At 47.3% G+C, this 27671-nt stretch overlaps 2 protein-coding genes across 6 annotated transcripts in view; one reads left to right on the top strand and one right to left on the bottom strand.

Annotated features, from left to right (window-relative positions):
- The window catches only part of DDX19B (DEAD-box helicase 19B), a 19868-nt gene extending 18927 nt beyond the window's left edge, over window positions 1-941 (bottom strand). The window contains exon 1 of the mRNA XM_012534262.3: window positions 851-941. Within this exon, the coding sequence (XP_012389716.2) occupies window positions 851-922 (72 nt within the window). The 5' untranslated portion in view covers window positions 923-941. The remainder of the gene's footprint in view (window positions 1-850) is intronic.
- On the top strand, window positions 871-27671 carry AARS1 (alanyl-tRNA synthetase 1). 5 transcript variants are annotated; one of them, XM_033434652.2, is made up of 21 exons: window positions 871-1470; window positions 9803-9967; window positions 12796-12984; window positions 13303-13448; window positions 15619-15810; window positions 16320-16464; window positions 16812-16957; window positions 17584-17692; window positions 17847-17997; window positions 18711-18835; window positions 19272-19416; window positions 20255-20433; window positions 21121-21234; window positions 22317-22523; window positions 23030-23214; window positions 24445-24553; window positions 25224-25337; window positions 25858-26007; window positions 26131-26217; window positions 26624-26737; window positions 27145-27671. In XM_033434652.2, the coding sequence occupies exons 2-21, from the start codon at window positions 9824-9826 to the stop codon at window positions 27328-27330; spliced, it is 2937 nt and encodes a 978-aa protein (XP_033290543.1). In that variant the 5' UTR covers window positions 871-1470; window positions 9803-9823; the 3' UTR covers window positions 27331-27671. The 5 variants fall into 5 exon arrangements, with proteins under 5 accessions (XP_033290543.1, XP_033290540.1, XP_033290544.1 ...); XM_033434649.2 differs by having other exon boundaries at window positions 872-1470; window positions 25888-26007; XM_033434651.2 differs by lacking the exon at window positions 871-1470 and adding an exon at window positions 6037-6140.

The raw sequence follows: 27671 nt of genomic DNA, 5'->3' as shown, positions 1-27671 counted from the left end.
TAAGCCATTAAAGGTGCAGAACTGTATACAATAGGATCCACTTGTGCAAACAAAACAAACTCATATATGCTTGTACATACTACAGAAAATGTATAAGATACCCACAAAACTGGTATCAGTGGCTGCTTCTAGTGAGGGGCTCTAGAAGTCTGGGGTGGGAGGAGACTTCCTTTTCATTGTGTACAGCTAATCCTTTGAAAATTTTTCCATGTGTGTGTTTTCCTTTTAAAATTGTATTTCAGACACACAGGAAAGGGAATACTAAACAGACACCTAGATTCCCACCTCACGGCTTAAGAAATAAAACAATTAAGATTCAAATGAAGCCCCTGCATTGCCATCCCAAGAGACAGAAGCTCTCCTGAATTTTAGTGCTTATCTTTCCCATAAATGCTTTTAGTATGTATAGCTTTTCCTATTTAAAAAGAAAAAAAAAACTTAAAAATAAGCCCCAGGATTCTAGACTTTTATGTGTCCACCCCCAACACCTGCACAATGTGAGACTCCTGGTAAGAAGGAAACTGGTTCCCAAAGTGGGGCTGTGGAGAGGAATCAAGGGAATAAGAGCCCCTGGATTTGAATTCAGCCTCCTGCATTTACTCCCACGTGACCTTAGGCAGCCCGTCTCCTCTGAACTCCTGGTAAGCACTCATCTCACGGTTCGAGGATTCAACGACATCACAAGGTTAAGGGCCATCGGCCCAGTGCCTGGCCCTTGGCGAAGGCTTGATTAAATATACGTAGTTATTATTATTCCTGTCCCTCCCTCCCGTCCCAGCCCGGGGTGGGGGCGGGGAAGAACCCTGAACGTGGAGAAAAAGGTCTTGTTTCTACCCTCAGAGATACTCACGTCGCCCACAGGCAGGGCGAGCGGAAAGCGCCCTACGGCGCGACCTCGGAACGGGCTAGCAGCCCCAGCCATCGCCCCTCAGCATTGCGGTTACCACCGCCAACGGCCGCTCACAGCCCGAGCCTCATTGGCTGAGGCTTAGAAGCCAGTCCCGCCAGCCAATCAGAGAAGGGGAACGGCAAGCCTGGCGCATGCGCACCAAAGTACCTGGGTGCAAAAAGGCTAGGTCTGTTTCAACAGGGGTAGCCTTTGGGTATTGAGCTTTTTTTTCCCCCCCTCCCCCCGCCTTGAGTTTTTTAAACCGAGTTGTTTTTTGCTGAATGTCAGGCTCCCGCCTTAGGTTGGAAACTCCATAAGGACAGGGCAGTGCTCTCCTTAATCTTGATCTCTAGGGTCTAGCGCATAATAGACATTCACTTGGTGAATAAATAGATGAGGAATGCACATCCCCCCTCCCTGACCCCCAGATCAAACATTTTTATTTTTAATTTATTTTTTAATGAATATTTTATTTTATTTTTCGGCTGCACTGCACTGCAAGTGGGATCCCAGTTCGACCAGGGATCGAACCCCTACCCCCCTGCATTGGAAGCGCGGAGTCTTAACCATTGGATCACCAGGCAAGTTCCTATTTTAAATTTATTTTTAATCTTTTTTTTTTTGGCCAGGCTCTGCAACACATGGGATCTTAGTTCCCTGAACCCGTTCTCCCTGCAGTGGATGTGGAGTCTTAACCACTGTTCTGCCAAGGGAGTCCCTGTAGATAAAACTTTTTTTTTTTTTGTGGTACTTGGGCCTCTCACTGTTGTGGCCTCTCCCGTTGCGGAGCGCAGGCTCTGGACGCGCAGGCTCTGGACGCGCAGGCTCTGGACGCGCAGGCTAAGCGGCCATGGCTCACGGGCCCAGCCGCTCCGCAGCATGTGGGATCTTCCCGGGGCACGAACCCGTGTCCCCTGCATCGGCAGGCGGACTCTCAACCACTGCGCCACCAGGGAACCCCAGATCAAACTTTTTACTCTTTGCCTCTGAACAAATAGGTGAAGAAGCTCATTCTCTAGTTTAGTCCACTGCTACTCCAAGTGTGATCCCCCAGTAATAGCACAGATAACACGTGGGAGCTTATTAGAAATTCAGAATCTCAGGCTTCGCTCCAGACCTACTAAATTGGGATCTGCATTTTAAGATCCTAGTGAGGCAGGAGATAGATGGGCCCCAGGTTAGACATTTACAACTGGCCTCCCGTTTAGGTTTCATGAGACAGAAAAAAGTGGGTCAGGCTGGATACTTACAACTAGCCTCCTGTTTGCATTTCCTGAGACAGGAGATAGGTGGGCTGCAGGTTAGGCATTTACAATCAGTCTCCTGCTTGCTCTGAAATAGAAGCAATGACAGGGACAGTGTAAATAGCCAAGCTTTGTCTCTTGTGGATGCCTTAAGATAACAGTCATGGCAAGAGCAAAGAGGGGCAAAACCTTGTTTGAGTAAAGGACCAAGGGATCTCCGCTTCCCCTCACCTTGGGGCAAGGGAGACACTACACATGGGCACAAAGGCTCCTTGGGGGTCAAAAGTCAGGGGACAACTCCAGGCCATAGTGACTCTTGCTTCTCCCAGACAGCTTCACGTCGGGATCCATCTTGACTGAGAGGTGCATGCGCACCTAAGGGGAGGGTCCTGAGACAAATTAGCCAGGGGAGAACAAAACAAGATGGTTGGCCAGAAGGAAGACAAAGCCTCGGAAAACTGCCCCTTTATAAAGAATTTAAGAATTTCCCAAAGGCGCAACTCTTTCTCTGAGTTCGCCCATGTGTCTTTCTGCATGTACTTTGCTTTTCCAGTAAACTTTTTCCTTTTCTCTTTACCTTCTGCCTCCTCGCCTGAATTCATTCTTGACAAGGCAGGCAAGAACTAGGGATCCAAGCCCTAGCCGCTGGCCCCTGTGGTCTCGTGGTTAGGACTCCCGGTCCCGGAACTAAGATCTTGCTTCCAGCTACCACTCGCTGTTAATTGCTGCAAGCTACTGCTTACTGCTGCATGCATCCGAAATCACTAGGTGACTCCTATGGTACTTCATGGTCTGAAAACTCTTCAGTCACCCCCATTTGACCTAATAGCAAATAAATGAACATTCAAAGTTCATTTTATAGATGATAAAAGTAGCTTAGGTGCCATGGAAGAATTAGACTACATCCTTCCAAAACTAAGTATTTTAGCTGTACTATCTTGAGCCGCTGCTATCTTCCTCATGCCCCCAGGTAAGGTTCAACCAGTATTCTACTGCAGAGCAAGCCATGTGTATAGCACTCACTGTTACCTACAGTCCTAAGCAATTAGCCCAGAATAAGTTAGTAGTTTCCTAAAATAGACAATTTGCATGTTGCATTAAGATAGTTTTCCTTCTATTATATAGTTGACACTATCTGCCAGGGGAAAATATTGTAACAGGGAAGAGCCAAATCTGACTACATGTTGGATCTGTTTCTTTTACTTTAACCTTTGCTTTCCGCTGCTTTGTTCACTAAAAGGATACCGTCTATACATAGTGGCCTGCCTCAGGGAACCCTGCCCCTGAATGTTAAACCAAAGCGCCTTTGTTCAGGGAAATATCCCGACCCTGTCCACCTGTGGATGGCTGCAAGAAATAAGAAATTAACACAGCCCTGAGGTTGGCCATTGCAGGGGATATTTGCAAAATTTACGGTCTTTTTACTTTACTTCCTCATCTCCTCCCCCTCTCTACTATAAAAGAAACTGGCATCCACACCCCAATAAGTGGTTATTTTGAGACTTTAGTCTGCCATCTTCTCGGTCTTCTGGCTTCCTGGATAAACTTGTATTCCTTGCCTCAACACCTTGTCTCTGATTTACTGGCCTGTTGTGTGGCGAGCAGAGCGAGCTTGGACTCGGTAACAGTATCATAGAGAACTGGGTAATTATCTGAATAATTCATGTAGAAAATTCATTTTTAGAAGAATGTGACTTTTGGGCTTCAACAATTTCTCTTCATGTGTACTGAACCAATCACTGGGGAATAAAAAACATTTTTTAATCTATCTTCAATTCTTTTGTTAGTGAAAGTGCTATATTAACAGCAACAACTATGGCAACGTAGCTAAGTTATTAAGGCTACAACCAATATTACTTTATTTTGAAAGTACAGTTTGTACAATTTTGGCTCTCCATTTTAAATTTGCGGGTACAAAAGTCTGACCCATTTCTCAGGTTGTTGTGACTAAATATGCTATTTGGGGCCATTTTGTTAAATATCTTTTTTTCTTTTAATTAATTTATTTTTGGCTGCATTGGGTCTTTGTTGCTGCGCGGCTTTCTCTAGTTGCAGAGATCGAGGGCTACTCTTCATTGCGGTGCATAGGCTTCTCATTGCGGTGGCTTCTCTTATTGCGGAGCATGGGCGCTAGGCGCGTGGGCTTCAGTAGTTGTGGCACGTGGGGTCAGTAGTTGTGGCTCACGGGCTCTAGAGCACAGGCTCAGTAGTTGTGGCGCATGGGCTTAGTTTCTCCGCGGCATGTGGGATCTTCCCACACCAGGACTCGAACCCATGTCCCCTGCGTTGGCAAGCGGATTCTTAACCACTGCGCCACCAGGGAAGATCTATTTTGGGCCATTTTGGATCAGAACAGTTGTCTCTCTTGGTTTTGACCTTAGCTGTCTTAACCTCTGGGTGCCTAAGTTTCCTCAGCTGTTAATAGCAGGTAATAAAAGTAACTCGTAAGGTTGTTGTGAGGATCAGTGTCTGCTGCATACTAAGTGCTCAACAAACATTAGGTGTGATGATGATTATTAATGCTTTGCTGTGAATTGGGAAATTAAGTGACTTCTTGCTAGCTTTTGAGCTTGACCTATTTGTGTAGCATGCTCTTTTACATGAAAAGAGTAAAATTTTTCTGAAGTATTGAAACAAAGCAGGACCCTGTGGGGCCGTCCTGGGCACAAAAGCTTTTCTAGGAAATAGGTTTTATTCAGCCTCCTTGACCTTCCCAGAGTTCCAAAGGGCAGATTCAGACAGTTGCTAATCAGGGAAGAGAGGGAATCCAGAAACAAGGGAAGAGCAGTCAAGAAACAATAGTGCAGCCTTGGGGTAGGGTCCTGGTTCCTCCTCAAGGAATATACATATAATATCTTTTAAGTTCTTCTGCAGGAACTAAGGCCCCCCACTCAGGTGGAGGATGGTAACTTCAGGCTGAGCGCAAGATTCCTGGAGCACCACCCTGTTACCTCACCACCAACCAATCAGAAGAAAGTCACACACCCTGCAGCTCTCACCCTAAATTTTACCATAACCCCCCCCCCACCCAAATCATCAGGGAGTTTGGGGTTTTTGAGTACCAGCCACCCGGTCTCCTTGCTTATCCCTGCAATAAACCTTTCTCTGCTCCAAATTCCCACTTTTTGGATTGTTTGGCCTCTCTGTACATCGGGCATATGAACTTGTGTTCCGTAACAATATCTTTAACCCAGTTATGACCAGCAGCACAATTTTATACCCTTGTATTTAGATATACAAGATGATGTAAGTTAATAGTGGAGAAGTTTAGGTTATGGGCTTTGGAGTTGAACAGAAACGGGTTTGAATCTTGGTTCTTTAACTTACTTTTCAGTGTGTACTTAGGCAAGGCAGTTACCTCATCTGTAAAAGGTATGCCAATTGGCCTGCCTCCTACACAGTTTAAAAACTAAACGAAATAATGTAGGAAATGTTTAATAATGCCTCGCATATAAACATTAACTATTACTTTTCAAAGGCAAATCGAGGACCAAATGCCAAATTGTCTCTCATAGAGTATGTTATTTTTTACACACCAAATCCAACAAGGTCTAAAGGACAAGTGTATCCATGAGCACTACGTATCAGAATCTGAGGCCTGCATACCATTCTGCAACTAAAACGAACATAACTAGATACTAAGAGCTGTGACCTCTACCAAACACACGTCACCATTTCCCCCTTATTAATCATGTCAACGACTAGGATTTAGAGTATGGATACTAAAATGTCGGTCCCCAGAAGTCCACATCCTTACTTGTCACGTGACGTGCCCCAGTCCCTTCTTTCCCTGCCATTGCATCAGCCGATTTAGACCCGCCTTCCCAGAAACCAACTAATAAGCTGATTCGTGCTCCAGTTGACTGGCATGTCGGATGACCAATAATTTCTCGGAAAGGTAAGGCGCGGCGGGGCACTTTCCATCCGCGCGCTCTGGTTGGACGGGGCGGTGCGTGCTGCCAAGGGCAGTGGTTTGGCGCTGGTACCTCTGCGTGTCTGCGGGACAGGTAACCGTGGCTCCGGGCGCTGGGCTTTGAGGGAGGAGTTAGGAACTGCGACCCTCGGGAGAAGCAGATTGACCTCTGAGAGAGTTCTACGGCGCCGCGATAGCGGCTGTGCTTGGCGTTTGGCCCCTGGGCCAGGCCCTGTGAGTACTCCGGAACGGGGCGCGGGCTGGAGCCGGGGTTGAGGCAGCCGCTTGGCGACACGGCAGCTGGAGAGTGGCCTTTTGTCAGACCCTTGGAGCGCTGGGGGTGGAGTGGCCTCGGGTGGCCTTGCTGAGGACCGAGACCTTGGAAGGATCACTGTTGTCGCTGACCATCCGCCCAAAGATGAGGTTTTATCTCCCCTGGTTTTAATCACCTAGGGGCGGGCGGGGTTGCGGGCGGGTAGAGTGGTCAAGACGGGTGGAATCAGGCTGTGAGCCGTTCCCTAAATTCTTAAAATTAGCTAATAACTGATACTAGTCCGGGCCTACCTAGAAGCAATTTCCGTGCTCCATCACGTTTAGCTATTACTTTTTCAGGGTCTGCGTTTCCAGTGTGCTTTAAGTTCATTCGCAGTTCGCTACTAAAGGGTTATTAATTATACCATGAAATACTTAGCAACCACTGTGCTGGATGCTGAGGACATAACCGTAATGGTGAGCAAAAACCACCAGTCATGATTCTCACTGGGCTGGAACTTACAGCCTGTTGGGGAGATGGACCTCCAGCTGTCAAATGCATGTGCAAATTATGACGGGAGACACCTGGGGCTATGAGACTAAAATAGGAAGAATCTGATTAAGAAGGAGAAGCCTTCCTTAAATAAGTCTCTTTGAAATTGAGATGCCAACAATGAGAAATTAACTAGGAAAAGGCAAAAAGGGAGAATAGGGTAGTCAGCTTACCTGGCAAGTGAAGAGCATGTTGAAAGGTCCAGTGGCTGGAGCCTTAAACCCAAAGGCCAGTGAGATTTAAGGTACTTAAGACCTTTACAGTTCCTGCTGGGAAATGGAATCTGACCTCCTTTGTGCTACCTCTGTATCCAGTATAGCCTTCCTGTGTATTTATATTGAATAAATGAATGAGTGGTGATGGTGACACAGCCTTTAATAGTCCCAGCGTCCATAGGGCCTAACAGCAATATATTCGATCCTTTTACATCATACTGCAGTTATTTCTGTGACTATCTCCCTATTAAGGGCATGAACTCTCTTTCATCTTGGTTCCCAGCATACAGTATGTATTCAGTACGTTGAATGAATAAACAAAGATGGAAAATTCATGTGTCTTTTGGAATGGAACTGCTTATTTTCCTCAGGTAACACATTTAGAGGAGGAGCAATGAACATTCTGAAACAGCTGTGATGTCGCTGCTCAGTCAGGATTAGCACCGTACGTTCATTGTTGCCACCATGATTAATATTCATTGAGAGCCATGATGAGAAGGGTCGAGGAAGAATGTGGTGTGACAAACTTTCTAGAAACCATAGCCTTGACTCCTTAGCGTGAACAGAAAATCCTCAGCTGTGGGGATTTTAGTCACCTCCTTGGCTCTGTCTGCCAGTGTTTCACCATCTTTTTGCCCAGAGGGCTTTTTGTTTGAGTAATGAGTTGATTGAGTTGTGAATAAATCAATTGAAATTGTGATTAAACATAAATCTAAGAGTCACAGTCTCATCATGTTCGTGGTGTACATCTTTCTTTGTATCTTCCTCCTAGGAAGGAAGAAAACTTTGAGCTAAGTGATGTAAAGTAATAGTATCCAATTTGTTCCAGGTTACAAGTTGCTTCCAGATACAGGATGGCTTTTGGCCTTACACCCCAGGTGGCGTAGGCAGAGTAGATCTTACTTTTTTACAAAAAAGGAAACAAATTTAGGACAAAGTGCCTTTTTATTTAATTGTTTAAAAATTTTTTTGGCCATGCTGTGAGGCATGTGGGATCTCGGTTCCCCCACCAGGGATCGAACCCACGACCCCCGCATTGGAAGCGCAGAGTCTTAACCACTGGACCACCAGGGAAGTCCCAAAGTGACTGTTTTTTTAAAATAAATGTATTTATTTATTTGTTTGTTTTTATTTTTGGCTGCGTTGGGTCTTCATTGCCGCGTGCCAGCTCTCTCTAGTTGAGGCGAGCGGGCGCTACTCTCCGTTGCGGTGCGCGGACCTCTCATCACAGCGGCCCCTCCCGCTGCGGAGCACGGGCTCTAGGCTCACAGGCTTCAGTAGTTGTGGCTCGCGGGCTCTAGAGTGCAGGCTCAGCAGTTGTGGTGCATGGGCTTAGTTGCTCGGCAGCATGTGGCATCCTTCCGGACCAGGGCTCGAACCCGTGTCCCCTGCATTGGCAGGTGGATTCTTAACCACTGCGCCACCATGGAAGTCCTCAAAGTGACTTTTTAAAGGTTAGAGCTAGGTCTAGAATTCTAGAGACTTTTAGATAATGTTGTGAATGAGATGGTTCCTATTTTTCTAGACACCCAGTGCAACATGGCACTACAACTCCATGCCAGTGATTGGTACCCTCTACCAAGGCCTGTCACTTCTCTCTAACCTGCTTGTCATAGAAGCCGTGTAATATATGTGAAAGAGCTCTGAAACTGTAAAGCTGTTTTATTCCTAATTTCCCTCTCTTCTGATTCCCTCTCTCTTTCACTGGCTCTTGAGCTCTACTTCCTCAGTGTGGCTACAACGTCCTCACTCCCTAGCAGTCAAATAGCTGGGAAGGCAGCAGTTTAGCAGTTGGGTTCTGGAGGAGCTAAGTGGAGGCAGGTACATTCCTGCTACTTGCAGGGCAGTTCCTTGTACAGATGGGCCCATGCCCAGGTCCACTGTTGCCTCCCCTAGATGGTCACGCCAAACCTAGAGGCCCTGGCTTTGGGGATAGTGGAACTTTGCACTGTTCTAGGCATGTGGGTTAAGACAGAGCTGGAAGTGCCCTTAGAGTTCATCTATTATGGCCCCCTTTTGTTGAAGTAATTCCCTTAAGGACTTGGAGCTAGGACTGGAACCTGGGTCTCCTGAGCCTCCCTCATCTCCAGGGGGCTCCTCTGCTAGACTGAACTGTGAGGTTTTATTCCCATTTCTTTTGTGTTTTTTTAAAATTTATTTATTTATTTTTGGCTGTGTTGTGTCTTCGTCGTTGCGGTGTGCTGGCTTCTTACTGCGGTGGCTTCTCTTGTTGCAGAGCTCGGGCTCTAGGCGCGCGGACTTCAGTAGTTGTAGCACAAGGGCTCAGCTGCTCCGCGGCATGTGGGATCCTCCCGGACCAGGGCTCGAACCCGTATTCCCTGCATTGGCAGGCGGACTCTCAACCACTGCGCCACCAGGGAAGCCCTATTCCCATTTCTTAATTCCTGACCTAGGGCTTGGAACAGCGGACGCTCCATACATTTTTGCAGTGAATGAATGCATGAAGAAACTACCTCCTCCGCTTAATGTGTTGGTGTATTGAACAGATTGAGGTTGGCCCGGGAAGGAAGAGCATGTGGGGTTGCTCTCTGCTACTGCAGCAAGTTTTGCTTCGATGATGATTTTAGCCTTGGACATTACAACATAGAGGTTTTAGGATCAAACAGCTTACCCGTGTCTTGCTTTGACATGGCCTGAGAAGCTAGGAGTCTTGTGTAATGTTTACTTATCTTAGTTTCAATTCCCCTAATTTTCTTTCATTTTTCCTCTGGTTAGTTCCGTAGGGTTATTTTCGAGATGGACTCAACCCTAACAGCAAGTGAAATCCGGCAGCGTTTTATAGATTTCTTCAAGAGAAATGAACACACCTATGTTCACTCATCTGCCACCATCCCTTTGGATGATCCCACTTTGCTCTTTGCCAATGCAGGCATGAACCAGGTAAGGGTATTTTCCCTTCCCCTTGGCTTTTTTGTCCACAGAGGCAGCACAGCAGCCCTGGAGTCAGTCAGAATCCCAGTTCTGTCCTTCCTGTGTGATCTTGCAGAATCTACTTTATGTCGTTGAACCTCTGTTTCTTTGTCTGTGAAATGAGGAATAATGATAGTGCCTGCCTTTAGATTGTAGTGAGGAGTGAATAGAATAATGCATTTAAAATGTTTAGTACAGTATTTGAAGTAGGTACTTGAATATTAACTATCATTATTTTTAATTATGATGAGAGACCCCGATACTCATGGATTAAACTTGTATGCCTCTCAAGAAAAATACAGCCTACATCTAGTCTGTAAAGTTTTGCCTTTTTTTTTTTTTCTCCTAAGGAAATAGCTGTGCTTTATTAAAATCAGAGGCTGGGTTAATCTTGCTGAGCCCTGAAGAGACTTGTTAGCTCAGCTGTTGTGGTTGTCCTTCATCTTTTCATTGTCCTTGTTTTTTTCTTTATAAAATGTCAGTTCTTCAGGATTCTTTTTTTTTTTAAAGGAGCTTTTATTTTATTATTTTTTAATTAATTAATTTATTTATTTTTGGCTGTGTTGGGTCTTCGTTTCTGTGCGAGGGCTTTCTCTAGTTGTGGCAAGCGGGGACCACTCTTCATCGTGGTGCGCGGGCCTCTCACTATCGCGGCCTCTCTTGTTGCGGAGCACAGGCTCCGGATGCGCAGGCTCAGTAGTTGTGGCTTACGGGCTTAGTTGCTCCGCGGCATGTGGGATCTTCCCAGACCAGGGCTCGAACCCGTGTCCCCTGCATTGGCAGGCGGATTCTTAACCACAGCGCCACCAGGGAAGCCCCTCTTCAGGATTCTTTTAAGGCTTTGCTTTCATTCCCATTCTAGGCCATGCACAGTCTTATTTTTTCTTTAATTAATTAATTAATGTATTTATTTATTTATTTTTGGCTGCGTTGGGTCTTCGTTGCTGCACACGGGCTTTCTCTAGTTGTGGCGAGCATGGGCTTCTCATTGCGGTGGCTTCTCGTTGCAGAGCACGGGCTCTAGGCATGCGACTTCAGTAGTTGTGGCACGTGGGCTTCAGTAGTTGTGGCTCACGGGCTTTAGAGCGCAGGCTCAGTAGTTGTGGCGCATGGGCTTAGTTGCTTCGCAGCATGTGGGATCTTCCCGCACCAGGGCTCGAACCTGTGTCCCGTGCATTGGTAGGCGGATTCTCAACCACTGTGCCACCAGGGAAGTCCCATGCACAGTCTTATTGATTTTTTTCTTTTTTTAAACTTCTTTCTTGAAGCTACTGCCACGAATGCCAATTCGGATCTACTGCTGACGAAACTTTATTAGTAGGATTTGTGTTTGGGGCAATTGAACTATAAAAGATATTTAAAAGTTTTATTTTTGGAGACAAGCATTTTCTTGTGAAGTAATGAGAGCATCACAAGTTTATAAAGGTGTTTAAAAGGAGTTTTTCACTATACCTGTGACATTGAAAACTATTTAATTGGCTGGAAGTGGATTCAGGTTAGATGGGGCCCTCAGGACTTTCCTTTGGAGGTTCTTTGGGTGACTGCTTAGCCCGGTGGACCCACCAGCCCTTAGGATGCCCCTCACTGTGGGATAAGTTGACATTTTCTGTTCTCTCAGGTCTCTTCTCTGGCATGGAAAACTAGAGGCACTGGGAACATTTTCCACCTGTATTACATGAACCATGAAATTATAAAAGTGTTTTCAGTTGTGTGAGTCCCATGCATACACCTGGAATTGAGGGCACTAATTTTAGGTGGACTCTTTCAAGGTGGTGAGTTTTCTGGAATACTGAAACAGTTTTGTTCTACTCAGCCATACCTAGGCTTTGTCTTCTCCCACATGAACTGAACGTACTTGGCAGAAGCCATGGAGTCCAAGGTTTATAAACATTCCCTGAATAACAGTAACTAGTAGCCTGCATGTAGCACCTCCTATACGCCAGGCATTGCTCTGTGTCTTATGTATATTAACTCACTTAATCCTCACTCTGTGCCATCCTACTGAGGCACTGAAGGCTCAAGTAAACTGCCCAAGCTCACGAAGCTGGTAAATGCTGGAGCATGGATTTGAACCCAGGCAGTCATTTGCTTATGTGCTGTATGCCTCTTAATCAGGAATACCTTGTGTTTTTTGTTTTGCTTTGTTTGTTTTTACATTTTGAATTAGTATTTATTGAGCATCTGTTCTTTCCAGGTACTTTTCTAGGTGCTAATAAGTAAGATAGTTTCTGCTTTTAAGGAGTTTACGGTCGAGCGCAGGACTGTACAATGTACTTTCTGCAATGATGGTAATTCTATATCTAATCACACACCAGCCATGTGTGATTATGGAGCTAGTGTGACTTAGTGTGACCAAGTGGTGCTAATTTTTACTCCCTGAACAGGTCTCAAATTTTTTTCTTCCTTATCACCTTTACTACCAAGCCAGCACATTGGTTTTAGAATATGTTCTTCCAGAAAGATGGTATAAGCCCTGACTGCAGAGACTTGAGAGGAAACACAGGTTTCACTGCATCAACCTTGACTGTTATCCCAGATCTGGCAGGGCTTTCCTTTGTGCAGTTGGTGTTACTGGCAGTGGTGGAGACCGTTGGAGAACTAGGACCAGGGAGGAGCTGCTCCAAGACAGGCTGCCTCTGCTGCAGCACACAGGGCCACCTGCCTCTGATAAGTTTCTGTATTGCAGGCTAATCAAATCCGGAAATGAATAGTCTATGTGTGTTCTCTTCCTGCCAGCCTGTAAACACCTGATATATCTGCAGCTTTTTAAAAGTTGAAATGTTCCCTTTCTTTTTTAGTTCAAACCCATCTTTCTGAATACTGTTGACCCATCTCACCCTATGGCAAAGCTGAGCAGAGCTGCCAATACCCAGAAATGCATCCGGGCTGGGGGCAAACACAATGACCTGGACGATGTGGGCAAGGATGTCTATCATCACACCTTCTTTGAGATGTTGGGCTCCTGGTCTTTTGGAGATTACTTCAAGGTAAGTTCAAAGAGGAGATCTCTGAGCAAAGATCAAAGGAATTTTGAGCAAAACAGTCATTTCTACTGAGGGAAGTGGGTTCTAACTTTGATGGTTTCATGATACAAAATATCATCTAGGAGATTCAGAAGTGAAGGACATTTATCAATTCTAAGACTTCTTGGAAGCAGTACCTGTAATTTTATGATTTCAGTTTGCATGTGGATTTCTTGTATAAATTTGACTGTTTATGGTGAAGATACTGTATTGGACCTCTCCTACTCATATTAAATAGATTCTGGTTTGGTCATATTCCACATCTTTTTGATCGTTTTGTAGGAATTGGCATGTAAGATGGCTCTAGAACTTCTCACCCAAGAGTTTGGCATTCCAGTTGAAAGACTCTACGTTACTTACTTCGGGGGGGATGAAGCAGCCAGCTTAGAACCAGACCTGGAGTGCAAACAGATCTGGCACAACTTGGGGTAAGAATGTAGCTCGCATGTGGAGCGTATGAGTACGGAGGAATAAAATGGTTCCTACACTCAGTGCCAGAGTGGGGTCTTAGGACTTGGGGTGCATTGCCATTTCCTATTTTGGGGTGTGTATGTGGAGGTGGAGGTGACTGGGAGTAATTATCCTTTGGTGCATCCTTTGCTTCTTAGTAGGTTTACTTGATCATTCTGTCGTTGAAAGCCAACATAAAGAGTCTCGTGTTTTTTTGTTTGTTTGTTTGTTTGTTTTGCGGTACGCGGGCCTCTCACCATTGTGGCCTCTCCCGTTGCGAAGCACAGGCTCTGGATGTGCAGGTTCAGCGGCCATGGCTCACGGGCCCAGCCGCTCTGCGGCATGTGGGATCTTCCTGGACCGGGGCACGAACCTGTGTCCCCTGCATCGGCAGGCAGACTCTCAACCACTGTGCCACCAGGGAAGCCCTCTCATTTTTTTTTTGCTTTTTATATATTTTTAGAAATTGTACATAGAGTGCATATGTTGTGAAATTTCAAACTATATGGAAATGTAAAAAATAGGAAATGGAAGATCCCTAACATTAGTCCTTGTTAATAGTTTGATACCCCATATAGAGTCTTTCAGGCCTTTTTTCATATTTCTGTAGCCCTGTGTGTATGTGTGTGTCTTTTTCAACAGAGTGTATTGATATGAAACAGTTTATTTCTTATGGAAATGTAATGGCATCAAACAGGTCTAGGACAAAGGAAGTTGTGGGGGGTTTTTTTGTTTTGTTTTGTTTTTTGCGGTACGCGGACCTCCCACTGTTGTGGCCTCTCCAGTTGCGGAGCACAGGCTCCAGACGCGCAGGCTCAGCAGCCATGGCTCGGGCCCAGCCACTCCGCGGCATGTGGGATCTTCCCGGACCGGGGCATGAACCCGTGTCCCCTGCATCGGCAGGCGGACTGTCAACCACTGCACCACCAGGGAAGCCCCGTGGGTTGTTTTTTTTTAATGTAATATAATTCTAATATAAAATCACATAGCATAAAAGGTAACATGATAGATGAGCAATATGTGTTCTGGGCTTAGAACATAATAGAATTTATGAAGCTCTGTATCAAGAGGAATCTGATTGTGGAGTGATGTTCCCCTGTAGATAACAAGAATGCCCATGATGTCCTTGTCTCATTTTCTTGTTCTTTTTACTTAAACTCTCTTGTCATTTAGTGTGTAGCTTTTTATATACTTAAGCACTGCTACTTCTCCTTTATTTTTAATTTTTTTTAAAATTACTTTTACTCAGGGTATATTGTTTCAATCCAGCTTCCCCTTGTACTTGGTCTGAAATCCCTCTTTGGTTAGACTCTATAGTCTAAATGTACTTGGATGTTTTGAGTAGTAGCACATGTGAAACTTAAAATACTAATCTTGACTTTTTGAATCCTGTTTTACTTGGCTTGTATATATCTGTACTTTGATTTCAAACAAGCATAATCTTTTTTGAGTGCTCTGTTACCTAGCAACTCTCAGCAGAGTCAATATTTTGGAAATGTTTTAACCTTAAATTCTTTTTGGTATCATTTTAAGGTAAAAGACAGATGACTAAATTGGGGCATAGAGAGGTGACTTTAAATGATCAGCTGCTTTTTTTCAACACTTATACTGTCATAATATAATTGTTTTCATTTATAAAAATGAAGGAACATTTGCAAAGAAACGTGCAAAGAAATTTGTTTAAATTCTGGTCGGGAATTCCCTGGCGGTCCAGTGGTTAGGACTGTGCACTTCCACTGCAGGGGACACGGGTTCCATCCCTGATCAGGGAACTAAGATCCCACAAGCCGGGCAGCCGATAGATAGATAGATAGACAGACAGACAGACAGATAGGTAAATTCTGGTCATATTCAGCATAAACGTTTTCATTTTTATGTGTTCCTGTGTAGACTTTATCTACATCTTTGCATGTTTTTATTTATTTATGATCACAGCATATGTGCATTTTGTATTCTGTTGTAGTCACTCTTGAAAAGAATCATGTTCTGCTGCTTTATCAGGATTTGAATGCAGACTCAGCACTAGTAATTGCCAAAGAGTGAGCCTTCTTTCTAGAAATGCATAAGGATCTCCTTTTTTGGCAGATGCAAGTCTGTGCAGAATCCTGTCACTAGCTATAAATGGGCTTATCTTCCCGCTCTCTGCAGGCTGGATGACAGCAAAATCCTCCCAGGCAACATGAAGGATAACTTCTGGGAGATGGGTGACACGGGCCCTTGTGGTCCCTGCAGTGAGATCCACTACGACCGGATTGGTGGTCGGGATGCGGCGCACCTCGTCAACCAGGATGACCCCAATGTGCTAGAGATCTGGAACCTCGTGTTCATCCAGTATAACAGGTGGTCTTGGGGTCCTGATCTGTTCCTGCTAAGAGCAGCACCTTTCCTCAAGCTGCGTAGAGCGAGAGGAACTCGGCGCATGGCTGTCTTCTCATCCTCGCCTTTGGGGACAGTGGAGCAGTGCTAAAGGCATCATGGGATCTTGTGGACATTTGTTCAATTTTATTTCTCAGGTTTTCCCTCTGATCTCTGGGACAGGGCTGGGCCTATTCTTTTATAAACTAGTTTTATTCCACATACTACCTGCTTAAGGGCTATTCCTATAATGTCATTTTTGCTGTAATTTGAACTGCTGTTTTAAAGCTCATTTCCTTGAAGCTTGCCTCACTCTTTAATGAACCCCAGAGTATTTCTTCCCGTTCTCCCTTCACACCCCACCTCCCACCGAAACAGGCAGAGGCAAATGGCAAATAGTCACAGCCTGCAAACTGCAAAGTGAGTTCTGCCCAGCAGGGAGAGGTGGCAGCCTGAGTCCGTGTTTCATCCTCCTCTTTCTCTGGATCTTGCAGGGAAACCGATGGCATTCTGAAACCTCTTCCGAAGAAAAGCATTGACACAGGGATGGGCCTGGAGCGACTAGTGTCTGTGTTGCAGAATAAAATGTCCAACTATGACACTGACCTTTTTGTCCCTTACTTTGAAGCCATTCAGAAGGTACTGGTCCTATTGCAGACTTCTGTGGAGGTTTCCAGGCTGGACCCTTAGTACTGTCAAAGATAAAACAATCATATGCTTTGCCGGGTGAGGGTACCTGTGACCATCTACCAACTTCACTGTTACTAACACAGGGGTCTAAGCACAGGGCACTGTATTTTATTGTGTGCAGGGGCCTAGCTGGGGGCTCTTCACTCTTGCTCCTGTTACCTTTTTTGGGGTTATAGGATCTGGCAAGAGGTCATCCTTTCGATTTATGCCCCGTCAGTCCTCTCTGAACCTCCTAGGGTGAGGCAACACTAGAAGGGCTGCTTCCTGATGAGCTGCCTCCTGGTTTTCATCTGTAGGGCACAGGTGCTCGGCCATACACTGGGAAGGTTGGTGCTGAGGATGCTGATGGGATCGACATGGCCTACCGGGTGCTGGCCGACCACGCTCGGACCATCACCGTGGCCCTGGCTGATGGTGGCCGACCTGACAACACAGGGCGGGGGTAAGTGTGTTACACGTGGGGCAGGGTGAGGACTGACACTGTTGAGTTTTATGGCTCTCCGTGGAACTTAACACCGTACTTCATTATTGTTTGTCTTCTAGGTAGTTGGAGGGATCCTTTTATTTTTTTTAGGGATAAAGGGAGTTTCAGCTCACTTTGAAGAGTTTACTATATTAAAGATGATGATAAGAATTGTATTTAGGGTTGTCTGATAAGATATTGGCAGGGGCAGGGGAGATACTGATGAACCCCAGGCAACTTCATTACTGACAGCCGGGACCTGGAATTGGATTGTGGGCATCAAGTTGGCCGTCTGGTCTGTACTTCTTGCCTTCATCTCTGGTTCAGCAGAACAAGCTTGGAAAATAAACCAAGGTTACCCCAGGTTATCCTTGATGCATCTTTCTGGATATATTACTGAGTTTTATGCTGGAATTAATGTTAATGACTTTGGGGGAATGCAAAAAAAAAAAGAAAAGAAAAAGCAGGCTTAGGATAAAAGAAAGAATCTGAAAGAGAAAGACAAAAAATTGGTCATGTTGCTTGGGTAGAATTCCAAAGGACCCACTACCAAACGCTCGGCTGGGAATGTTGTCTAGCAGGAAACTGGGTTCTGCCTCTTATAGGTATGTGTTGAGACGGATTCTCCGCCGGGCTGTTCGATACTCCCATGAGAAACTCAACGCCAGCAGGGGTTTCTTTGCTACATTAGCAGATGTTGTTGTGCAGTCCCTGGTAGGTGTATTTCCTGTTCACCTCTTCTGTACTGAAGCACATACCTTAAAAGGTGTAGAGTGGGAGATATCACACTGTTAATGAGAATTTTTAGAGGAGTCATAGTATAGTCCCTGCCTTCATTGGGCTCATATCTGTGTCTCCCATTTACCAGGGAGATGCATTTCCTGAGCTAAAGAAGGACCCAGATATGGTGAAGGACATCATTAATGAAGAAGAAGTGCAATTTCTCAAGACGCTCAGCAGAGGGCGTCGCATCCTGGACAGGAAAATTCAGAGCCTGGGAGACAGCAAAACCATTCCCGGTAAGGACCGGTTTGTTCCTTTCTTCAATAGCCTGGTTCATCTTTCTGGAAGAGGAAAGCCCTTTCTCACAAACTGACAGTGGACTCCTGTGTCTCCAAAGGCTGAGCATAGCTTGGTTAGACCGCTTTTGGTGTAAAATGGGGTTTATAGTAAGATTATAAAAGTAACATATTATTATGGCAAAGTATTCAAACAGTACAGAAGTAACAAGTGAAAATCCTCTTTCCCAAACTCATTTCTCAGAAGTCACAACTCTTTGGAGTTTGTTGTATAACTATTCAGGACTTTTCTGTATTTGCATACAAACGTATATAGGGGTGTGTGCGCGTGTGCAAGCAAAAAATGGGAACGAGTAGTATATAGTGTTTTACAACTTTAATTTTTTACCAGACAGGAAAATTAATTCCAGAAGTTTTTACTTTTTATGGAAGTATAATATAATGTGCAAGGTGAAAGCCTGATGAATTTCCACAAACTGAACACACTTGTGTTCAGATTAAGAAACAGAACTTTTCCAGGGACCTCTTGTGCTTCCCCCAGGTTGACTGCAAAAGATTTGATGGATTTTCTGACAAATACACAGAACCATTACTAACTTGCCTGGCTCTTTAATCCCTCCTGTCACTGCCAGTGTCCTCCTGGGAAGGGGTTGGGATGGAAAGGAAGGGGGGCCATCCCTGTCATTCTTATGTGATTCCTTTGTGCTGTGTAGGGGACACTGCTTGGCTCCTCTATGACACCTATGGGTTTCCAGTGGATCTTACTGGACTGATTGCTGAAGAGAAGGGCCTGGTGGTAGATATGGATGGCTTTGAAGAGGAGAGGAAGCTGGCTCAGGTAAAGCATTTGGGGAGTGAGCAAGAAACTCAGCCCCAGTCAAGGCAGGACTTGGCTGCAAGGCAAGAAAGAATTTCCTTCCATTAAAGTCTTTGAAATTCTGTTTTTCCCAAGACAGTGAGTCTCAAGTGGGGGCAGTTTGCCCCTCTTTCCCCAAGGGATATTTGGCAGTAGCGTATAAAGGTAGTTTTTGGTTTTCACAACTGGGGATGGATGCTACTGGCCTGTGGTGGGTAGAGGCCAGGAATGCTGCTCAACCTCCTTCAGGGGACAGCCTCCCAGAACAAGAGTTACCTGGCCCCAAATGTCAGTAGTGCTGAGGTCAAAAAACTCTGTTCTAGAGCTTTACATTGGGCATAGTTTAGCAATTTCAAGTCCTTCAGAGTGCTTTTTCTTTGATATTAAGGTAACTTATGCTTATTTCTCTTACTGGCAGCTGAAATCACAGGGCAAGGGAGCTGGTGGGGAAGACCTCATTATGCTGGACATTTATGCTATTGAAGAGCTCCGGGAAAAGGGTCTGGAGGCAACAGATGATTCCCCAAAGTATAATTACCATTCGGACTCCAGTGGGAGCTACGGTATGTTAGTGTGCTCATCTGGGGTGGTTTTCAAGCAATGAGTCTCAAGATTAGGAACCCAGGATATCCATGGTAGCCTTGCCTGCAGTGCTGTGTAGTCATGCTGTGTAATTTTATACTCGGAGAGACCCTTGGTGATTGACTTTCTATTTATTTTGGAATAATTATAGATTCACAGGAAGTTGTAAAAGAAATTTACCAGGAGATTCCTTGTACCTTATACCCAGTTTTCCCTAATTGCAACATCTTGCAGGAAATAAGGAAAATGACATTGATTTATAAAATTCCCTGTGGCTGTTGAATTTTGCATCGGGATAGTAGCATTCTAAAGTTAAGACAACTCAAAAGAAATATACTGGTGCTACATGTTTTTGCTTTTTTTGCTCCAGCAGAGATACCTAAATCTATGTAAGGAAGCCCACAAAAGGAATACATTCCTTATGAATTGACCTTGGAGTAGGGAATTTATTACTACTCTTAAATACCTACTAATCAAATTCATCAGGTTTCTGTTCAGTAGCTCACAGTTAGGGTGACCATCTGTCCCATTTTCCCAGAATTGTCCCAGTGTTGACACTGAAATTGTCCCAGTGTTTTCCTCACACCTTGGGAAATCCCCTGGTCCCAAGCAAACCGGGACAGTTGGTCACCCCTACTGAGTATTATATTCTCCAGTAGAAAACCAGCATGTTAAGCCCTTTTGTGGAGTCTAATAGGCTTCTTCCAACATGAAATTAGACAATTAGGACCTAAGGAGAGTTTGAGAAATAGAATCCGATAAAAGCCAGCTAAGAATGTGTGAATGAAGTCATCAACCGTGTTTTCCCCTTGTATGCAGTGTTTGAGAGTGCAGTGGCTACAGTGATGGCTCTGCGCAGGGACAAGATGTTTGTGGAGGAAGTGTCCACGGGCCAGGAGTGTGGAGTGGTGCTGGACAAGACCTGTTTCTATGCCGAGCAAGGAGGGCAGATCTACGACGAAGGCTACCTGGTGAAGGTCGATGACGGCAGCGAAGACGTGAGCCAACAGTTCTTCTTCATCAGTGGGGAGCGGGGGCCCAGCGAAGGGCCGGGCCTGGGCGCCGGGCAGCTGCTCTGGCTTCTTGGTGCTCCCAGCCCTGAGGGGCAGACACCACCCATCTTTGGGTCGTGTTCTGTGGTCAGTGTTTCTGAAGCCGAGGGAGCTGCTTCTTGTACTGTGTTGCTTTCATCACCGTTAGGTCCCCTTGTAGCAGGATCCTTGCAGCCAGGCTGCTTAGGTTGATCCCTGGTTCCTCCAGGCTTTCCTTGTAAAGAAGGAGAGATAGCTCCCTGGAGGGCAGACATCCTTGTAGAAGACGTGGCCTGTAGCTCAGCCACTGCTGTCTCTGTGGTCTTGGATGAGTTACCTAGTCTCGGGCTTGAGCTTCCTTACAATGGCTTTAATTCTCTAAGATGCTCCTTAATGGAGAGAGTGTGTGTGTGTCTGTGTCTATGTATATATACACATGTGTTACATATTTAAAGTGTTGTGTGTTTGTAATAAATATTTATATAGTGGTCCATATATATATGTATGTATGTATATGTAATGGTATTAATGGTATGTGTGTATAGTACATAAAGGGAGAATTCATATTTATGTCTGTTTATATATATACATATATACACACACATATGTATTTGGATTTATTTACGTATTGGTCTCCTCCTTGACTCCTCTTAGAAAACTGAGTTTACGGTGAAGAACGCTCAGGTCCGAGGAGGGTATGTCCTGCACGTAGGAACAATCTATGGCAGCCTGAAAGTGGGGGATCAGGTCCGGCTGTTTATTGATGAGGTGAGTTTGAGTTGCTTTAGGCTGGTTAGTAATCATCTTTCCTTCCCCTTTTAAAAAAAATGTCAGCTTTATCGAGGCATACCTGGCATGTAGAATTACAAGAGTTGTTTTAAAGTGTACGTCATAGTGATTTGATGCAGGTTGTGAAAGGAATTCATCTCCTCCTCTGGCTTTCAATTGGTCCATCATTACTGTCCCTCCTAAGTGAAATTATAAGTAGATGATTGCGTGTAAGGTGCAGAAGTAAATTTTGAGGGATGTCACTGAGAGTTAAATCTGTTCCCAAGTTAGACCACAGTGATTTCAGTTGAGATCCTATAGCTTCATTTTCACGGATGGCCTTTCTCCAGCTTAACCTCAAATACTTCTTCAGGAGCCAAGGATCCTGTGTTAAGAAATAGGTTCTGCTGCACGTGCCAGAGCTCCAAAATAATAGTAGCATAAAACAAGACAGAAGTGTGTTTGTCACCTGAAAGTCTGAGCTGATGCAGAGGCCCTCCCCACAAAGTCACAGGGCCTTGCTCTTCCTTGCTGTTGTTCCACCATCATTCCTGGGGTGTTGCCCTTGCTTTCATGGTCCAAGAAAGTAGCTATGAGATCCATTTTCTAGGCCAGGCGTTGGTGGACTTTTTTTGTGAAGTGCCAGATAGTAAATATTTTTAGTTTTCTGAACCATACTGTCTCCATCACAGCTACTCGACTCTGCGGTTGTGGCACAAAAGCACCGTAGGCAATACGTAAACACACAGGTGTGGCTATGTTCCAATAAACCTAGATATAAAAATGGATTGCAGGACGGGTTCGGCCCACAGGCCATAACTTGCCAACTCCTGTTCTAGACAGTGGGAAAGAGGAAGGGGAGGGTGTGTTCCTTTAAGGGTACACATCACTTCTGCTCACAGCCCACTGACCAGAATTTAGTTACATGGCCACAGTTAGCGGCATGGGAAGCTGTAGGCTTTATTCTGGGCAGCCATGGGTCCAGCTAAAAACTCTAGTACTTGGGAAGAAGAGAGCAGGTGCTGGGGGCCGAGCAGCAGTCCGCTGCAGACCTCTCCACCAGCCTGCTCTGCCCTTTATAGCCCCGACGGAGGCCTGTCATGAGCAACCACACAGCCACCCACATCCTGAACTTCGCCCTGCGTTCCGTGCTTGGGGAGGCTGACCAGAGAGGCTCCCTGGTTGCTCCTGACCGCCTTAGGTTTGACTTCACCGCCAAGGGAGCCATGTCCACCCAACAGATCAAGAAGGCTGAGGAGATTGCAAACGAGATGATTGAAGCAGCCAAGGTGGGTTGCGTTACATGTGAGCTCTTGGGTCATGAACTCCACTCCTTCCTGCACCATCGCTTTCTATGTATGGAGCCGCCCCCGCCCAGATGCTCTCACTCTGTCGAGCCATAGTCTGTCCGGTGAACACATGTGTTCAAAGCAGTGATTCTTAACTGTGCTGGGTAGGAGGCAGTGCTGGTGTTCAGTGGGGGACCTCAGGGAGGTCTTTGGTCCGCCCCTTCTTTAGGACAACCAGAGCTCTTTTAGTTAAATCTGTTTTACATACAGCACGTCCATTTAAGGTTTGGTTCACTGTTCAACAAAGTAGTTGGAAATTCCTATTTTGAGCCCCTTGACTTTACACATGGGGCTTTATTTTGGGAGGCTCAGGGCACGTGATGGGCAGAACCGAGATCAGAAACCCAGAGCCATGCCTGCAAGACTGCACTCTCCCTGCTGCTTCCTACTGCACCTTCAGAGAAGATCTTTTCCCAGCTTTTTTTCCTATCTTCTTTCCGTGGCAGCCCGTCTACACCCAGGATTGTCCTCTGGCAGCAGCTAAAGCCATCCAGGGCCTGCGGGCTGTGTTTGATGAGACCTATCCTGACCCTGTGCGAGTCGTCTCTATTGGGGTCCCGGTGTCTGAGCTGTTGGATGACCCCTCCGGTCCTGCTGGCTCGCTCACTTCTGTTGAGTTCTGTGGGGGAACGTGAGTACCTCAGGGGGAGCAGTGGGTGGACCTGCCTTTTGTTAATTTGCGTTACCCTCGGAAGGTGTGGGTAATAGGCTAGACCAGCTCTCACTTGTCTAAGGATGAAACAGAGTCCTCAGAAATGCAGGTGCCAAACAGTATTCCCAGGAATCAGCATCTGCGTGCTCCCATCAGACCCCTCCGTGTCTGACGCTGACATTTACTGGGTGTGTGATGAAACGTTCTTCCCAGGAGGGAAGGTGAAAAATGTCATCCTAACACTTACAGCTGCTTGCTCTCGTTCCCTGGACGGATGATGACAGAAGGCCTGGGAATTCATGATTCCGCAAGGCGCTGGAGCTTCTGATCTGGTCCTAGCCCCTTTTCGTTCCCAGGGCCTCACATAGTTCCCTTTGCAGGCTTGAGTAGCATCTGTGGAATTAACCTCATCGTCTCAGAGCCCCTGAGTCAAGCCCCACGGTAGACCTGGCTCAGTTTGGCTGTGGGCAGCCACGTGTTTCTGCCAACTTGGAGTCCTCCATAGCCCTTGGGGTCTTTCTGGGACTGTCTGGTGGCCTGGGAAGTTCCTGCCTGCCAAGAAATCAGGGGGAAAAAGACATTCTTAAGGCCATGATAGAGCCCATCCAGGGCCTCCTGTGAGCCTCCGGCAGGCAGAGAGCAGGTGGGTGCATGGAGGATGGGGTAGGGATCTGGGAGATCACATTCCAGGCCTCCCTCTGTCCAGTAGAATTGGGCCTTCAAATGAGTCCCACCTCTGCCTTGATACCTCTCTCCATGACACTCTAGAGCACTGGAAACAGCTTTCGGAGACTTTACATCATCCTTGTGGAGTGGCTGAGAGTAAATGAGCGTTTGAGGTTCTCTGAGCCCCTGGGGTTGTCTGAGGTGCTGTGGTAAGACTTGAGAGGGAATCCACAGATACTCTCAGGCTGTTGAGCAGGGACAGACGGCAGCAGTGTGGTGAGGGAGAACTACCCACATTTCATGCGTGAGAAAACTGAGGCTCAGGAACGTGGCGCCTCGCTCAGTGTCGGCCCCAGCCAGGCCTTCCCTGACTGCCTGCCCCTTCCAGGCCACAGCTGCGTTCTGAAATAAACACGAAGGGCCTTTGCTCATCATCCCTTTGAGGGAGCTTCCCTGGGAGCGACTACCACTTAGGGCTCCTGCCTGCCAGCCAAGGGCTCCTGGGTGCTGTGAGGACCATGAACTTTGCCTTCTGCCATTCAGGCATCTGCAGAATTCGAGTCACGCGGGAGCTTTTGTGATTGTGAGTGAAGAAGCTATTGCCAAGGGCATCCGGAGGATTGTTGCTGTCACAGGTGCCGAAGCCCAGAAGGTGAGCAGGTCAGGCTGGTTTGTGGCTTACTTGAACAAGGCAAGCGGGGCCCAATCTGTGGATCCACAGTGCGGATGGTCACGTGGCCACTGCGGTCAGAATCGGAGGTACAGCACTCCCTCCAGGGTGTCCTCCCGTTACCCCGCCTGGCGGAGGAAAGCCAGCACCGCACGAAACGTTCTAGCTATCTTACGTTTAATCTTTTAAAATACAGGTAGATTCTGCCATAAGATGTCTGTGTCTAGGAGGGTAGGCCATAGTTTTGCTGTGGCTTCTGTGCCCCCAGCACTTAGCCACATCTCCCTTGGGGTATGTACCCAGTTTGAGACGCATGGAGTACGGGGACAGTTGCTCTGGGGGTGGGGACTGTAGCTCACGCCTGACGTGTGCCGAGGCTTGAGGAGTGATGATTTCATAGGTGGGAAGGGCTCCTGGCTCATGAGTTCTCTGTCACCCCCTGAACCTGAGTTCCGCTGGCCAGGTGTGTGAGGAGGGTGCTCCTTTCTGGGGCATGAGGCTGCAAACACTTGCCCCTGAAGGAAGAGAAAGTTCTGGTGTTCTGGGGGTGTGTTGTTCCATAGCCTGCCATTGGTGTCTGCCACCGTTCACAGAGTCGTGAAGCTGAAAGTTGCCTGACCCACAGTTTACAACTCTGATTGCCTCCTCCCAGGCGCTCAGGAAAGCAGAGAGCTTGAAGAAATCTCTCTCTGTCGCGGAGGCCAAAGTGAAGGCCCAGACTGCGCCAAATAAGGACGTGCAGAGGGAGATCGCGGACCTCGGTGAGGTAGGGGCGGCCTCCCTCCTCAGGTCCTGGTTCTCGGTGCAGTGGGCCTTTGGACTGACTTCGGATGTCCGGCAACCTTGCCAAGGGAGCTTCCCGGATCCTGGCCTCCGGACCCCTGGAACCAGCTGCTGCCCCCATTGCCGATGGCAGGGCAGCCCCTTCTGAGCACTAGTGGGCACCGGTGTTGAGGGGGGTGGGAGAGGCACTGTGGGAGCCCACTGTCTCCAGGTCTCCTGGTGTTTGTTAACATTCGGGGGCTTCCCATTAGCCCATCACGGGCTGTGTTCACTGCCGTGGGGGGACCAGGTCTAACAGGGTCCCAGCTCTCTTTATTCTGCCCCTTTCTCTCCAGCCCTGCTCCTTACAACTCATGCAGTTGCTCATAAAGTGACTCGTCTCAAGGCCAGTGGATTCCTTTTTGTTCTTGTGTTCTCTCTCCTTCTGGACACTGGTTGGGGGACTCTGGTGTCAGAAGCCAGAAGGGTGGGGTGGGCTCACATCCTCGCTCCTCGTGGCCCAGCTCCCAGTGGAGTTCCTGTTCTGGTTCCAGGCTCTGGCCACCGCAGTCATCCCTCAGTGGCAGAAGGATGAATTCCGGGAGAATCTCAAATCCCTGAAGAAAATCATGGATGACCTAGACCGGGCTAACAAAGCCGATGTCCAAAAGCGGGTGAGTCCTGGCAGTGCAGGAGCCGGGAGGATTTACCCAGCAAAGGCTGTGCAGACTGCTCTCTGGGTTTCGGAGTCTGAGCCTTTGACCTGAGGCCTCTCCTCTGGACTCCCTTCCTTGCAGGTGCTGGAGAAGACAAAGCAGCTCATTGACAGCAGCCCCAACCAGCCCCTTGTCATCCTGGAGATGGAGAGCGGCGCCTCGGCCAAGGCAAGCCGGGGTTGGGGCTCCATGGCACCACCCTGTGCCTGTCTGCTGCTTGTCTCCTCCTCTCGGGGTCTCAGCCTTCTGGTGGCTGAAGTGGGAGCCTTGTGGCTCTGAGCAGAGTAGTTGCCTGACGGCCCACTCTCTGGGACTGAGGTTGGGCTGAGCCATGGAGAGAGCTGGTGGCTGGAGAGCTGTGGCTCCTCGAGGTGGAAGGCGAAGCTCCGAGCCAGAGCGTGGGCGAGGCCCTGTGCTTAGTCCTCCATCCAGGCCCCCGGGACCAGCACCTGCTCTTAGAAGGGGGGAGGGAGTGGGAGCTCTCTGAGAACTGAGCTCTGCAGACCCGCTGCACTTGTGGAGAGTGTGGCCCCCTTCCCCAGGGCCATGGCCTGATGCCAGGTTCTCCCCACAGGCCCTGAACGAAGCCTTGAAGCTCTTCAAGACGCATTCCCCTGAGACGTCTGCCATGCTCTTCACAGTGGATAATGAGGCTGGCAAGATCACATGCTTGTGTCAAGTCCCCCAGGTCAGAGTGCCCTACAGTCTTGCTCACAGCAGCTCTGTGCCAGTGGCCATAGCTTTTCTCAGGGAGCTTGGTTCTTCTTACACCTGTTTGCCAAGACCCATGTGTGTTTGTGCAACCCCTGTTAGAAGTGGCCGTTTTCCTGCTCACCTGTTTGTCACCTCCCCAGCACGCCTTCCCCTCAGGCTCTCCCCTCCCTGGTGGATATATTTAACCGTGCTGGCTTTGCTGCTTGGTATGCCTCGCCCGGGCTGTCATACCCACAGTAGGATCTCTCTTAGCTTTGGCAGCATCACCCAGGGCAGGATTGGGTGTCAGGCTCCCCCATCCCTTTTCCATCCCACCCCTCTCCTTGTCTCCCTCAATTCCATCCTCTGTCCTGACCCCCACTTCTCCTTCCTGTCTTCTAGAATGCAGCCAACCGGGGCCTGAAAGCCAGTGAGTGGGTGCAACAGGTGTCAGGTCTGATGGATGGCAAAGGTGGTGGCAAAGATGTGTCCGCTCAGGCCACAGGCAAGAACGTGGGCTGCCTGCAGGAGGCGCTGCAGCTGGCCGCCACCTTTGCCCATCTCCACCTGGGAGATGTGAAGAACTGAGGGGGAAGGGCGGCTACCACGAGGAGGCATCTCCCCCGCACCCAGATGGATCCGTCCAGCCAGGAGCGCTCCATCCCCCACAAGGACATTCTAATCTTGGGACCTTTAAACAGCCCCATCTGTCCTCCTAACCCAGGAGTAACTGGAACTTAGCCTGGGAGCCAGCCTGTGACTCAATTCCCATGTTACGCTTCTGCCCCGAGCACATCAGCGCCATCTGTCTAGAACCACTACCCCAGGATTGTGTCTGTAGAGTTCTCTGCAGACCCAAGGCTCTGGGCCTGCAGGGAGGAATCGTTTTTGCTGCAGAGAATAAAAGGACCATGTGCAATACTCGATAA

This window comes from Orcinus orca, chromosome 20, assembly GCF_937001465.1.
Source record: "Orcinus orca chromosome 20, mOrcOrc1.1, whole genome shotgun sequence".
Classification (NCBI taxonomy): Eukaryota; Metazoa; Chordata; class Mammalia; order Artiodactyla; family Delphinidae; genus Orcinus; species Orcinus orca.
Note: the sequence above shows the minus strand (reverse complement) of the source record. Positions and strands in the feature narration are given on the sequence as shown.

Excerpts from the sequence above, each read along its gene's own strand:
- AARS1 (XM_033434652.2), top strand. The coding sequence starts at position 9,824 with ATGGACTCAACCCTAACAGCAAGTGAAATCCGGCAGCGTTTTATAGAT. Across the intron at positions 9,968-12,795 it reads CCAATGCAGGCATGAACCAG|TTCAAACCCATCTTTCTGAA; the intron begins GTAAGGGTATTT and ends TTTCTTTTTTAG. Across the intron at positions 25,338-25,857 it reads AGATCGCGGACCTCGGTGAG|CTCCCAGTGGAGTTCCTGTT; the intron begins GTAGGGGCGGCC and ends CTCGTGGCCCAG.